Source organism: Podarcis gaigeae, assembly GCF_964106915.1.
Source record: "Podarcis gaigeae genome assembly, chromosome: 1".
In the NCBI taxonomy this organism is placed as follows: Eukaryota; Metazoa; Chordata; class Lepidosauria; order Squamata; family Lacertidae; genus Podarcis; species Podarcis gaigeae.
This window is the reverse complement of record NC_139678.1, coordinates 81,725,242-81,740,118: the sequence shown is the minus strand read 5'-3', so window position 1 is coordinate 81,740,118 and position 14,877 is coordinate 81,725,242. Positions and strand designations below refer to the sequence as shown.

Sequence of the window (14,877 nt, the reverse complement as noted above, 5' to 3'; positions counted from 1 at the left end):
ACTCCAGTTATCCAGTATGTTGGACTAATAAGGAAGAACCAGGGCTATGTACTCAAACAACATATATTCTCAGTTGTTATGTATGCCTTAGCTTTTGATCAGGTCACCTGTTGCTCCATGCAGATATTCCATTGAGCTATTGAAGTGGGAAGAGTATAGGTGACTTCATTTGGTTTCATTTCCGTAGAAGAAGGGGGGTAGCAGCAAAAAGCCAGGACCCACAATCCTGAGATAAGAAAACGTGGGCTATGTAAAGAAAATGTGTAAATATAATCCTTGGGGTGGCACTGCTTGCAATTTTCAGTATGGCCTAACACAGTTCTAAGTCATAACTTTATTTTTTATATTAAGCCAAAGTGTGTTTAGCAGTGTATGTGGCCATCCTTTTCTCATTCTTACAGCAGCCCTGTAAGGTAGGTTAGAGGGAGAGTTGTCCAATTTTCCCCAGGTAAGCTTATTGCAAAATGGGATTTAGATCCATTTCTCCCTGGCTCACCTAGCATGATTCACTCCACTGCGCTGGCTGTAGTTTCAGCTGTTCAAATTAAGCAGGTTTCAGTTTTTAATGTGTGGGATGCTGTCAGTTTTCGTTTTTAACAGTAAAAAAATTGAAAAGAATAGAATCTATTGTGAGTTACAATGTAATAAATCGATCTGTGCTCAACAGTTCATTGATCCTCACATTTTTATCATAATTCTGCTTTTAAGGATATAGGCATATTTTCAAGTATAGTAAAACAAAAAAGTTTTGATCTTGATACAATCTTATCAAGATTTGGTGCTTTCCTCTCTTGCCTACAGGAAGAAGCGTGAGAGATAAATTCAATAAATAAATTTATGCTTCACTGAAAATGGGAGCGGAATCAAGGATGAGAGGTCTGGCCAGGCTGTGTTTGTCAGCCGTCCGGACCTGACAAGTCTCCAAGCACAGACTAATGTTCCAAGTCTGGGTTTTTGCCAAGTTTTCGGGCTTGCATCCTAAATCGCTTAAGGAAGAGGGTCGGGAATCCTTCGGAGGCAACGGTTGCTTCTTCCTCGGGACCGAAAAACGAAGGGAGAGAGGCGAAGCGGGCGTGCGTGCGTGCCACCGCCTATGTAATAATTCTTTTTATCCGCCCTTATATAAGACCGCGCTTCCCCCGCCTCCCTCCATCCCGAGGACGAGTGAGGGCGGGGAGTCGTCGCGGCCGCCGGCCTCTCAGCCGTGGGCGTGGCTTCCGCGGCCCTCCGCTTTCATTGGCTGATGCGGGCGCCTCCGTCCACCCTCGTCGGCCGGAATTTTCGGCAGGGAAGAAGCGCGTCTTTTCACCGAAGAACGCTCGTCGGCGCGGGGAAAGGTGACCTCCATGTTGTTGCCTGGCGGAAGTGCGCCCCCTTCCTCCTTCGCGGAGAGGAGCGTTTCCGAGCGCCGCCATGTTGGTTGAGGGGACGGGCAGATGGGGAGCGGTGGGAAGTTCCTCCCCGAGCGCTGCCATGGGGCTCTTCCAGGAGCGGGGTCGTTTGGGGGCAGGGGGAGAAGTGGGGCTGCAGCCTTCGCTCTGCTGGGAGCAAAGCAGGCGGTCCGCCGAGGGCTTAAAAGCCGACCTTTTCCTCCCGGACGAGGCACGAACAAACCCCGACCTGCTGCAACGCGCCTCTCCCAGTGCATTTCCCTGCGGTTTTAGTATTTCCAAAATACAGTGGTACCTCAGGTTACATACGCTTCAGGTTACAGACTCCGCTAACCCAGAAATAGTGCTTCAGGTTAAGAACTTTGCTTCAGGATGAGAACAGAAATCGTGCTCCGGCGGCGCGGCAGCAGCGGGAGGCCCCACTAGCTAAAGTGGTCCTTCAGGTTAAGAACAGTTTCAGGTTAAGAACAGAATTCCAGAACGAATTAAGTACTTAACCCGAGGTACCACTGTAAACGCATCGCATGAGGCGGTGGTGAAGCAGAAGTGCTCAGCCTCCATTTTTAAGCAGAGCTTGGATGGTCATCGGTCATGTATGATGTAGTTGGGATTCCTTCATTGGACTATGTGACTCTTGGGGTCCCTTCCGACTCTGCAGTACAGGAATGGGATTCTTCATCTCTCTTCCCCCATAGGCTTTGCCTTCAGAGGAGCGGTGGAGAGGGGGGATGTTGGTGTTGGCAGCATGCCTTTGATGAGGGACCTCATCTAGGCAGTATGGCCCTGGGGACTGGGCCCAGTGACCCCAACCCTTCCTGCTTCGACTCCCAGAGAGATGTCACAAGCAGGCAAAAAGCACATTCCAAGGGGATCTCTCAATACATTTTTGGTTCCTTAAAGATTGCGTGACAACACCTCCACCCCCACCTAAAGCCAGGCAAGTCAAGTTGGCACCTGAGGCAGAAAATCTCACAAGTACCTCCTGTCCTTGCAGTAAAAATGCAATACTAAATCTTGCTTCCATTTGACACCTCAGATCAGCAGCTGGAGGCCACTCTCACTTAGTAAGGTTGCTTCCATACAATTGCCCCCCTCCAGTGCAAGGCTGCTGTCACCACCTACTGTATTTGTGTTTCCCTTCTGGGATGCCCTACCTGCTTGCTTAACACAGAGGATGAGTTGCCTGCAGCTGCCCTGCCCACTTCTACTTGCTCGCTGGGTGTTGCTCCTACCATATGCTGTGGGGTCCTGCTGCATTGCCTGAGAAAGAGGGGAGTGAGTTGGCAGAGAGAGATGTTCGTGCTTCTCTAGGCTGTGCTGTAGTGCCCAGTCTTGCCCATATTGCCTCTTGGGGAGAGAGGGAGAGTAAGAGCTCTTGCCTTTCACCCCCTTGCATGGCAGTGTTGGCAAGCCCCAGTGGGGCCACTAGATAGCAAAGGTGACAGGGTAGAGAAAGGAGCCTCCTCATTTTGTTTGCCAGTGTAGCCCTGCAGACCCATTCCCTATTGCCATACTTCCCAGAGGGAGAAGCCAGGTGACTAATGGGAAACAGCGGTGACTGTTTCTTTCAGCTGCCACTCACCTTTCCACATTCACAGGCAAGTGAGAAGCATCTGGGTAGGAGGAGATGTTTCTGTGCAACATGCAGAGTGTGCTAAACCTGAAGAACAGCTGCTTAGCATTAGTAGGACCTCCAGAGTCAGCCTTGGCCATTCTGATGCCCTCCAAATGTTGGACTACAGTTCCCACTATGAGGGTTGTGATCCAAAAATGTGCTGGCTGAGGCTGATGGGAGTTGTAGTCCAACAATATTCTAAGGGCACAAGGTTGGCAAAGGCTGTCCTGGTGTATGCTGGGTCTCGATAGCTGCCCAGTTGTGCTGACTTCTGGTTCCAGTCCTTCACCCCATATTTGAGCAGCTGGCATTTCAGGGGTGTCTTCAAATTGCAAGTGGATCAGGAGTTTCTAAAAAGAAAGGGTGCCTGGTGCTAAAGTATTTCAAACAGCAGCTTGGCATAGTTGCCACCTTGTCCTGGACACGATGAGAAGGACTTACTGAAAGCTGCAGTTTACCCTGCTAAATTTCTGCATGCCATGCACTTGTTAAAAGTATAGGAGACCTAGGCAAACCTAATGAATATGCCACTTGATTTCAATTCTAGCACATGGGAGAGGTTTTTCCCCCAGAGTGAAAAATTCAGTGCTAATATCTAGTTCTACCTCAGGAAATATATTTTTATTTCATTTTTTGCAAGAATGATCCCTACTGAATCCCTCATTCAGAGACATTTCATTTCAGAGAAATTTCTGTCCTGTTCTTGACTCCTTGACTACAGATCTTTTGTCATAACAGATCGTCTGCAGTAACCATTTTTGCTAGATCTCAATGACTTTGGGCACAGTCAATACTGCCTAAGGCAAGGCTGGCCTAATCATTAGGTGAATATATGTGGCCGTCCAGGGCGGTGCTGCGGTATTACTTATATTTGTGGGTAGCTGCTTGAAAAACCTATAAAAAATCTGTGCTGAAGTGGGAGAGATTGTGGTTTTTTGTTATTGTTTTGCAGCCTTGGATTTTGAAATGATTGCAGTTGGCCTTGGCAGAGATTTGACAGGAAGACACATGGCTTCCACGTCTAAGGACAGTGCTTGTTTTCTGAGTAATACATTTTACTAATTTCCCTCCACCCTCCTGCCCTTTCCCCTTGTACTTTAGCAGACCCTTGTGGATCACAGCCTAACAGTAAAATCATTACTGGACAAAGGAGTATGGGGCGAGTTGATGGTGTGGGAGGACCCATGTGAATATAAAATAACCAACCTCCCTGGGCGCTGTGAAGTTCAGGATTGAGGCAGGACGGTCCCCTTCCTTCTTCTGTGTCCGCTGCTTGTTTCCAAGTCAGCTCCTCCTCTTTCCTCCCTGCAGGGCATTATGCTTCCAACGCTTCGCCACTTCTGCCACAGCAGGCCTCATGCGTCCATAGCCAGCATGGGCCCAGTTCGTAGATACTTATCCTGGGAAAACGAGCAGCGTTGCCGAGGGCAGCTTGAGAAGTCTACCAGCCGATACAGACAAGAAGCTGCGCCAGCCGCTGTTTTGGTGCCCCTGTGCTCTGTGGCTGGGGACCCAGCCATCCTGTACACGCTGAGGTCCAGCACCTTGACTGGTGTGCACAAAGGATCTGTCAGGTATTTGGTAGCCCCATACTCTCTTTTTAAAGTAAAATTCCCACCATCCTTTTCGTTTGCTCTTTCCTGGACCTCAGAACCCTCCTGAAGTCCTGGCAATTGCCACAGCATAGCTATTTCCCCTCAAGGCTGCTGGCTCAACCTTTGTTCTGGTCCTGGATTTCCCTTTATAAAAGGATTCTGTTTTGCTCTTGCAGTTTCCCAGGTGGTAAGCGTGACAGCTCTGACCGGGATCCCATTGCCACAGCACTCAGGGAGACTCAGGAAGAGTTGGGCCTGCGGGTAGAGGAGGACTGCGTCTGGGGAATCATGATGCCTATACCTGACAAGGTAATGTCTCTATTTGGGGGTTCTAGAATCTCCAAGGATAAACTTACACTTGGAAAGTTTTTTTTGTTAAGGAGCTGGGACTAATATTCAGAATTCGGGGGGGGGGGGCGTGTTACCTGGAGAAGCAATGATCATGGAGTGATGTGTCAGATGAGAGCGATGAAGGACTTTATTGAGTATTGCTGTGGGCCAGGATGTTCACCCGAGGGGCAGAAAGGTGTTTGGCAAGGGAAAGCATCTGGCTTGCATGAGTATTTATCACTTTGGAGCATGCCTTGCAGCAAAAAAGCAACGGGGATGTCTGGAATTCACTGGTTTTAAACTCTGGTTTCCTTTCAGACAAAAATGATGGTTATGCCTGTGCTAGCCAACTTGGGTCCTCTGGAGCGCCTGACTCTGAAGCCTAATCCCCAAGAGGTGAATGAAAGAGCAAAAGCAGCACAAAGACACCTCCTTGCATGTTCTTTTTACTGGCTGTGTTGCCAGGGAGATGCTTGGGGAAAGCGCAGAAGGGGTGGCTCGCCCTTTTAGGGGTTGAAAATGTCCTTCAGGGGCCACATAGCAAAGTGGGCGTGACGTAAGCAAGAAAATGGGCATTGACAAAATCCCAGAATCCTTACCCTGTAATTAAGAATCTGCGATTTCATTTCCCCCCTAATTCATTAAGAAACAGTAAAAAACACACACTCACATCTACCCCGCATTACTTCCATGGTCAATAACTAATTTATGGTCTTGTAATACAATTTCTGGGACGCAGGTGGCGCTGTGGGTTAAAGCCTCAGCGCCTAGGACTTGCCGATCGAAAGGTCGGCGGTTCGAATCCCTGCGGCGGGGTGCGCTCCCACTGCTCGGTCCCAGCGCCTGCCAACCTAGCAGTTCGAAAGCACCTACGGGTGCAAGTAGATAAATAGGGACCACTTACCAGCGGGAAGGTAAACGGCGTTTCCGTGTGCGGCTCTGGCTCGCCAGAGCAGCGATGTCACGCTGGCCACGTGACCCGGAAGTGTCTCCGGACAGCGCTGGCCCCTGGCCTCTTGAGTGAGATGGGCGCACAACCCCAGAGTCTGTCAAGACTGGCCCGTACGGGCAGGGGTACCTTTACCTTTACCTTTAATACAATTTCATCCTCTTTCCCCCCCAAATTAAGTTCATTGCCTTTGGCGGATAAGTGCCTTTCATCCCTGTCCTCGTTTAAATTCCACACACACACACACACACACACACACACTGCATGTGTGTGTGTGTGTGTGTGTCTGTCTGTCTGTCTGTCTGTCTGTCTGTCTATTCTTCCATTTCTTTCTCATATCAACTACCACCCCACTTTCTCCCTCTACTCATGAGTCCCTCTGGTACTTTACTATCCAAGTTGCAGCAACTGAAACAGCTTGGGATGCTCACAAGTATGTTATTTCTTGTTAATTCCTTCTCTTTACTGCCACTTGCCCTCAGCCATGAAAACTACTGTCCCCACAGCCACCATCACTTCCCAACTCGCTCCTCTGCTGCTCCAACAGTTTCAATGCCTTTGGCTGCTCCTGAAATAAACCGTGAAAGATCGTAGCTTTTCTCATCAACCGAAGCATAACGGTAGCATGTGGTATTGGCAGTAGTGGGGAAACCTGACTGCTCCTGAAGCAGCAGAGTAGTGACTGGTGCTGCTCCAGGAGCTCTGCGAATCCAGAAATAAACACACAGCATTTTTTATTAGCATAGCCATTTTACTTATTTGATTTGTGGGGACTTCTTCCTAGAAACAACACTGGATAATGTGAAACTGGTAACAGGATAGCTGGACAACACAGGTATGGGTAAACCTCATAAAAATAATAAATTGGCAATGTTACAAAAATAATAATTGCGAAAATAATAAATTAGAAAAAAGGAGCTGCCATTTTGAGGGGGGGGTGGCTTTGAGGGGCACAGAAAACGGGCTGCATATGGCCTATGAGCTACCCCTGCTGTTACGTCTTGCTAGGCCCAAAGCATCTGGATGGAAGGCTTCCTGGGAATGAGGGAGTGGATTGTGGTGATTTCCTGGGCAGCTGGGAGTTGGAAAAGGAACCATTGGCTCTGCAGCTAATCTGAGAAATCTGTGCTGCCCCTCCTCACCTATTTTCCCTCTGATTTGCAGGTTGAGGCCGTTTTCACACTGTCTTTTCGCCACTTGCTGCAAGAAGAGAACCAAGGCTACACTAACTTCTGCCACAAGGGTACCTACAGCCACACACTTCCTGTCTTCCTGCATGGTCCTCACCGTGTATGGGGTCTCACAGCCATCTTCACCGAATTAACTCTGGAATTGCTGGTGCCAGGGGCATACCGCAGGCGGACTCATGTGGTGGGCAGACGCTGACCTTGGCTACCAAACTCTGCTCCCCTTTTCTATGTTTGCCAAGGGACTTGGATGCAGGTGGTGCTAATCCCTTTCCTAAGTCACTGGAGTATTTTCAAAACGCAAGTCTGTCCACTCTTGTTCGGCACACGCAAGTCTATCCACTCTTGTTGGCTTGTCCTCCTGCTCCTGGTGCAATTGCATTTCATCGTTAGTGGTCGGGGAACGAATTGCCTAGCCACTTCTGCTAACAGCTGCTGCCAGACTTGTTTATGAATAGACCTTGAATAAACAGACACACTGGGAACTCGGTGCAGGTATTTGTGAATGTGTTGAAGACAGAACACAGCAGTAGGCAGTCAAAAGAGATGTTGGTACTGGACAGTAGCCCAGCTCCATTCAGTAGCACTTTGTTGACAGGTCAAGTTAAACAAGGATTTGCCAAGGATCTTAGGTGTCCATATAATGGCTCAGAACTGTGAACAAATGTTGATCCCTATCTTGTTGTTTATGGTACCCAGGATGCTTGGCTGAAGGATGCCCTCTTACTATTTTTCCACTTTTTTCTAGTACTTGCCTTCACAATATGTTTTCCCCACCTCATGCATATGAGAATTTGTTTGATATTCAAGCAAATTATCTCCATACCCTTTCAGCCATGTCCATTTAACGTGGAAGTTGAGTTTAGGTCGTCCATGTGGATTGAACAAGAATTTCTTGAACTATGTGTACTTCATAATCAAACCGTTTTGTGACTCGCTAACATGCACAGGAATATTTAAACACCTGTTCCATTTTGTACTGGGTTAAATCTGAATTTTGTCTGGGTCACAGGCTGTGTAATTCACTGAGCTCCTGGGTCTTCAAGGCATGGGACATCTTCTCCCCTGGTCCTTCGTACCCCTCTGGATTTGCGAGGTGAGCATGCCCAGCTGCCCAGAAGAGTTGTCATTGAGGGTCAGGGGACAGTTTGTAGGACCAGGGGTCCTAAAAGATGCTTTATCAAGAGGTCATTGGGGGAGCCAAGACTGTGAGGGGAGGAGGCTGAGTTGTTAAATACACAGCTCTCACCCACAATTGAAGAGGATGACTCACAAGCCTTGCCTCCAGCAACTTGAGGGGTGCTTCACATAAGATTGATTTAACCATCTCTACCTAGAACTGATATCCATGAGGAAGCTGTTTCTTGTAAAGTGCCATTAACTAGGAGAGCATATGCCTCTCTGTGATAGTTTACAGATACAGTATATACAGTGGTACCTTGGGTTACATATGCTTCAGGTTACATATGCTTCAGGTTACACACTCCGCTGACCCAGAAATAGTGCTTCAGGTTAAGAACTTTGCTTCAGGATAAGAACAGAAATTGTGCTCCGGCGGTGCGGCGGCAGCAGGAGGCCCCAATAGCTAAAGTGGTGCTTCAGGTTAAGAACAGTTTCAAGTTAAGAATGGACCTCCGGAACGAATTAAGTACTTAATCCGAGGTACCACTGTACTCTTAATTTCAGGGCTTTAAAATATTACTTTCTTCGGTCAATAGGTGGCAGTGCCACCTTAAGAGAACCCAGAAGGTTCTTTGGTGGTTTATCGGCTCCTTAGAGTGCAGTTTGAGGAGGAGACAACCAGGACACCAGTTGCGACAGCTCTGAAGAGAGCAGCCTGCTCCTCCCAGCAACATTTCCCCCTGAGAGGAATGCAAGATTTGACTACCTCCTGCAGAGGGACAGGCAGGCTGGCCTTCCTGTTTGGATGAAATCACTGGGGCAGAAAGTCAGAGGCATGTCTCTGGAGAGCTCAATAACGGGAATCCCCTGCCTGGGCCACGCTTGAAAATTCACTGACTAGTTCCAAGAATGGGCTTCATTTGGTTCACTGGGAAAAACGACAAGCAATCCAATAACTGAAGTTCCACAGGAAAGATCTGTATAGGTTCTTTCAAGCCACCGAATAAAAGGACAGAAAAGGCTATAAACAGATAAATAAATTTCAATGTTTTAGTATTGTTTTCCCTTTTTGAGCCAAGGGAAACCCCATCTTTTAATGCTACAGATTTAAAATGGAAGAAGAGTTATTTCTATATTTCATTACCTCCTACCACTGCTCATAAGCCCCCCCTCTTTATTGTCAACCTTGCCTATCCCTTTTCTCCCCTTTCTTTCGTTCTTGTCCAAATGCCAAAATTAGAAAGGAAACTTTTCAGACTTTGCAGGGGCACGGTTTTAAAAAAATACGTTACACTGTAAAGTGCCATGTATGTCAGTGCCACTATATTAACAATGAGGATGCATTAATATTACATTTTCATTCTTAATAATAGAAAATCATTTTAAGATGTATTAAAATACCTGCTTTTTATCTGCTCATGTTTTCTCAAAATATCAGAAATGGCAAAGATGCATGGAAACTTAGTGCTACTGATGCTACTGTTTAGGGTTTTTTGTGGAACTTTCCATAACATTGGGGTTGCAGTTCCATTTGCTCCAAAATAAATGTATTTGGATCAAGCTGGTATGTTTAGTAGGAGAGAATTGTCATATTGAGCGAAACAGAGTAAGAACAAAGAGTGTATCTATTTATGACTGTGAATCTGCTAAAAAGAATGTTCTAAATAGCAAAATCTATAGTGTCCCTCCTGCTGTTGCTCAGTGCTGGCTCAAGACATTTTGCAGACTGAAGCAGATCCCAAAGAGCAGACCCCGCCCAGTGCAGGCAGTGCTTTAAAAAGTGTTGTGGCAACATTTAGACAGTTCCTGCCTTTATATTCTACCCCCTCATGGTGTTACCTGAGGTGGAAGTCTTCACCCTGCCATATGATAGGGCTGGCTGGCTGAAAACTTTGAGCATCTCAGCACAGCTATTGTGTAGGAAAAAATGAAGAAAGTGCTTGTGTGCTGTGCCTTCTGACACATCTTGGCACAACTGCTGCTTGCAAGAAAGTGCTTGCCTTATAAGTCACAGGAATCCATAGGTGCAAACACAGCAAGTATTTACTTTCTCAAATTCTGCTTATTCAGAAGAGCAGCAAGGAGGCTGTCAGCTACAGCATGGAGTGGAACTGACATTATATCCCTGAAGCATTTAAAAGCTTGCACATAACACATTCCTTGAAGAAGGGGGGGATTTGGGATAATTTACGCTATAGAACTACTTGGATCGATTCCACCTGCCCTTTAAGAAACATTCCACACATTTTTTTCCTCACAAAGAAGCTGTCTGATGAATTGTTAGGTGTTTTGTTAAGCTTGTGTGTATGGAGTTCTTTTGTTAATTTGGGTGGGTTTTTTTAAATGTTTCAGCAGAAGGATTTTAGCGTCAGGCAGTGACACTGGAATACTGTGAGATTAAACTGACAATAATCCTCCAGTGAGGAAGATTGAATGGTGCAAGTTGACAAAACATATTGCTTAATTACTTTATCTATGCAGGTATCTCTCTCGCTCTCTCTCTCTCTCTCTCTCTCTCTCTCACACACACACACACACACACACACACACACGTGTGCTAATAGCAAACTTATTCTCCAAACTCATTTAAGTAGCCAAAATAGCAGCACACCAGAGGGACGCATTAGTTATGCCCATTGTGAACCCCAAGGTTTGTAGAATATATTCCAGGAAAGAGGGCACGCTGTGTGTGTGTTGGAGGGGGGATGCTCCCAGACCCCTCAGAGGTAAATGCTGCCTTCAAGTCTTTATGCTTGTCTTTGTAATGAGAGCTAGATATTTGCTGTTTAGAAATGACAGCTGGGATTCTCAATAATTTGATAGTTGTACTTGAATGGTGCTCTGGAAGCCAGCTTCCATTATTGTGGTTTTGTGACATTATCACAAAATACACTAATGTCCCAGATGTTATTGGGGTGGGTCTGACTAGCCCCTGCACTGCGATTACAGAGTTATAGACTTGCATGGTTCTTGGAAGTCCTTCACTTTGTTTGGTTCCCTACCTTAATTGGGTATGAGCTTCTCCTTCCTTGGACTCCTCCCCAGACTAGACCCCGACTCCTCATTTTTTAACAACTCTCCAAGTGTTGTATATCTATAACTGGCCCTGAGTAGCACCATCGCTTGCAAGTAAGGGCTAGTCATCCGCTGAGCAAGCCACCTGCCATTACATTTACAGAGCCAGCCTTTTAGGGAACCTATTTCTGGAATTCACAGCTGAAGCTTACCAGTTGGAATATCTCTCTTTCTTTCATGTTACCCTGGTACAACACCATTTAGCAGTGGCTAGCAGCAGAAAGCAAAGTCTTGTCTATTAATCTAAAGCTTTCCATCACAAAGGATTATTGTGACTGTGGGTGGCGGATCTTGAATAGGATGATGGGCTTTAATTTCACACAAAGCATTCCTTAAAAACTGTTGCCGGATAAAAGGAAGGAGTATGTGATAAACTCTACAGAATATTCCTCATACACACAGGTATTATATCTTATTATTTCTATAGGGTTTATTATTTCTATTTTCTACTGAGGGCTGCATTCCCTTGGGGATAGTATGGCAGGCACCATATGTTAGTGGGGCCAGAGTTTACAGAAGGCTACCCCACTTCCCTGCCTTTCCCCTCTCTCTAGATTCCCCTCACCATAGATCACTACAACCCCCCCAACTTTGTAGCAGTTACACCAACCCTCCACCTTTGTCTCACATAAAATGTGGAACAAGAAGTGATACCTGGAGGGGTGGTCCGGGGGGCATGAAGGGGTCTGTGCAGCATCTGGAGGGCCTAGGTGATTAATAGTGGGGTTAATTTATCCAAATTCAATATGGCAGCCAATGTGGATGTTCTGTATTCTAATAAAACAGACATTTTTCTGTAACCAGACCTTTGGTTGAGTCTATGGCCTTTTAAAGGTGTTTGTGGAAGGGGGTTATTGGTTTTGTTTTGTTTTGTATTTTGTGTTCTCATGTTGCATTTTTATGTTTTGAACCACTCTGTGATCTGCGGATGGAGGGTGGTATACTGCTACTACTACTACTACTACTACTACTACTACTACTACTACTAGTGCTAAAATGGCAGGCAGACATTACTGTGTACCCTAAACATGCTTTCTAAGAGAGTATGGACACACTTGTAACACCATATATGGGTTACTATATGAGAACAGTCTGTGTGTGCACATTATAATATTGCAGCCCATCAAGCAAGCTTAAAACATAATTTTGCCCCATTCCCCAGCTTCTAGTCAAAATAGTTTGCCTCCTTCTGGTCTGGGAAGTTTACCATATTTTATAAGGGGTCTTATTTCTAAGTCCACTGTCTCTTAAAGCCAGGCAATTTATGACTCCACTGAGCAAAATTCTTCCTTGTCTGCATTATGTAATTTTAATCTGGGAAGCATCCTGTGGGATTAGTGGGGCTAGTTCTATTTAAATTTATGTATTCTGCTGAATCAGGAACTATTTATCATTTTATTTAGCTAGATCAAATGTTCATAATAATCTCTCTGAGAAACTCTAGCCAATTTTTAATACTTAATGCTCTTTAACAGTTTGACATTTTTATTCTATCTTTGGCTGCCTTCAGGCTAGACCCCTGGGCTCCCGCTGGGATTTTCTTCTTTCTGCTGGGACAGTACAACTCCTGTTCTTAGGCCTGCAGCCATGCTGGAAGCTGTGTTTCAAAAAAGCAGGACACTTTTACGGCTAGATAAGCAGCCAGAATTCCTATCCCGAATTAGGTTGTTCATATTCTGGGACACAGGAAGGCAGAGTGTGTGGCATTTATGCCTCAAATGAGGGGGAAAAACATTATGCTGGAGAATTTTATTCCTTTAAGTTGTTTTAAAGTCACATACAAATTTCTATATATTGGGGCTCAAGACCTGGGTTAGGGGCCTTTCACACAACTCCAAGTCATGCCGATGATTATCTAAACCCATTCCAGTGGGTTCAGGTCTGGTTTTGAGCATGAAATGGCCTTTGGTCACCCTTTAATGGGATGGCCTTTATTGGGAGAGGAACAGGAAGTGCAACAGGAAGTTGATTCTGGTGCTGTTGTTTTATGGGGTCTTGGTGCTTGCCTGCTTCCACCATGCTCAGTGTGCATATTTGCAAACAGATGTCGCAAGAACACCTCCAATACTCTCTACTCATGAGGAAGGAGATTGTGGCTTAACCTGCATCTAACTACCCCTTGCGGGAAATGGAGAACTGTATGTGCAGCACAGCTAAATATCGCTTCTAAATGTGGCAAACCCCCCCACACACTATGTGTAGGGATCCACCTGCTCATTCTCCTGAGCAGAACGCTGGACATCTGCCCCAAAGTCCTTCACTGATGGGACCAGAGGCACTTCTCTAATCAGGTAGCCATTTTGCATTAATGGAAACCAGCACTCTATATTACCCTCCCTCAGCAACACCATATCGTTTTGTGAACCTGCTGGTGTTAATTCTTGTGAGGTGTTGTGTGTGCTCTCTCTGCCTCTCCCAACAACCCAATTTTCAGTCCCCTACTCGCAAAATTGTGATGAACTGAAAAACATGGTTATCCCTCACCAGCAGCAAGAATGCCTACCTTCCCCACCAATATATTGCGCTGCTGCTGCTGAAAACAATGACAACGGGCTTGTGGGAGTAATAGACCAAAATGCACATGGGAATGTTTTGACTGATTTTCGTCACAGATAATTTCTCCACAGAGCAAAGCATGTATAAATTCAGTGGTGGCTGAATCTCTGTGGCACACATTGGGATTTGTTAGGGTGGAAGGCAGGGCGCCGGAGCCACTGATAGTCAGAGCCAACTAATTTTAACTGCAGTGGAAATTTAAGTAGGGAAATGAATGATTGCCACTAGTCCTGCCCTCCATCCATACTGCTTCTAGGCGACCTTTTGCTGTTACCACATTTGTGAACAAGTGGCATAATAAGCATGTTGTGCACAGGGAAGCAAATATGGACACACCATTTCAAGGAAAGAGATTTAGGTGTTTGGATTCCTTCATAATCCAAATCCATATGCACACAGTTGCTCATGAAGTAACAACCAAAGGTCTCAGATAGCTCCAACTTTGCTGGCTGTTTGTGGTTGAGTTGCGAGTCAAACGTAGCATTTCCTAACCAAGTAACTTAGCCTTTGGCCAGTGGATCACATCAGCACTCAATAAATCAGCGGGCAGGGAAATGGAATAAATAACTTCCAGATTATATTTCAGCCTTCTGTAAGAAAAGGTGTGCCATATTTCACATTAGGAAATGTGTGGTTTTGAACAGCTTCACACATTGTTTTTGAATTAACTTGGCTAAAAGACACAATTGAGAGGGTGGTGGAGCAGATATGAAGTGTGTCATGATTCAGTCTTACGCCAGCACTTAAAATGGTTCCACATGGCACTGAGGCTTCCAGCAGATAACCCAAAGCAATCTGGGCCACAGATCAGAGAGGCCTGAAGCGGAAGGGCCTGGCTTTGTACTAACAGAAGACAAAACAGTTAAAGCTGTCTGCATACAACGTGCAATGAAGCAAGGAGAAATATTAAGCATATATTTGAAGCAATTTCCCCAGAATCTCTGTGAAGAACAAAATGTATCATTTTCAAGCACCAGGCAGAAGTGGGGAATGTCAGGCCCAGGGACCCAACGTGGCCCTCCAGGCCTCTCTGTCTGGCCCTTGGGACTCTCCGAGG

At 46.0% G+C, this 14,877-nt stretch overlaps 1 protein-coding gene across 4 annotated transcripts; it reads left to right on the top strand.

Moving 5' to 3' along the window:
- Window positions 1–1,181: 1,181 nt before the first annotated feature.
- Window positions 1,182–7,555, top strand: NUDT8 (nudix hydrolase 8). Of its 4 annotated transcripts, none has more exons than XM_083699914.1 (5): window positions 1,182–1,337; window positions 4,318–4,580; window positions 4,778–4,910; window positions 5,250–5,327; window positions 7,045–7,555. In XM_083699914.1, the coding sequence occupies exons 2-5, from the start codon at window positions 4,324–4,326 to the stop codon at window positions 7,264–7,266; spliced, it is 690 nt and encodes a 229-aa protein (XP_083556040.1). In that variant the 5' UTR covers window positions 1,182–1,337; window positions 4,318–4,323; the 3' UTR covers window positions 7,267–7,555. The 4 variants fall into 4 exon arrangements, with proteins under 4 accessions (XP_083556040.1, XP_083556042.1, XP_083556039.1 ...); XM_083699913.1 differs by having other exon boundaries at window positions 1,210–1,415; XM_083699915.1 differs by lacking the exon at window positions 1,182–1,337 and adding an exon at window positions 1,522–4,051.
- The last annotated feature ends 7,322 nt before the right edge of the window (window positions 7,556–14,877 follow it).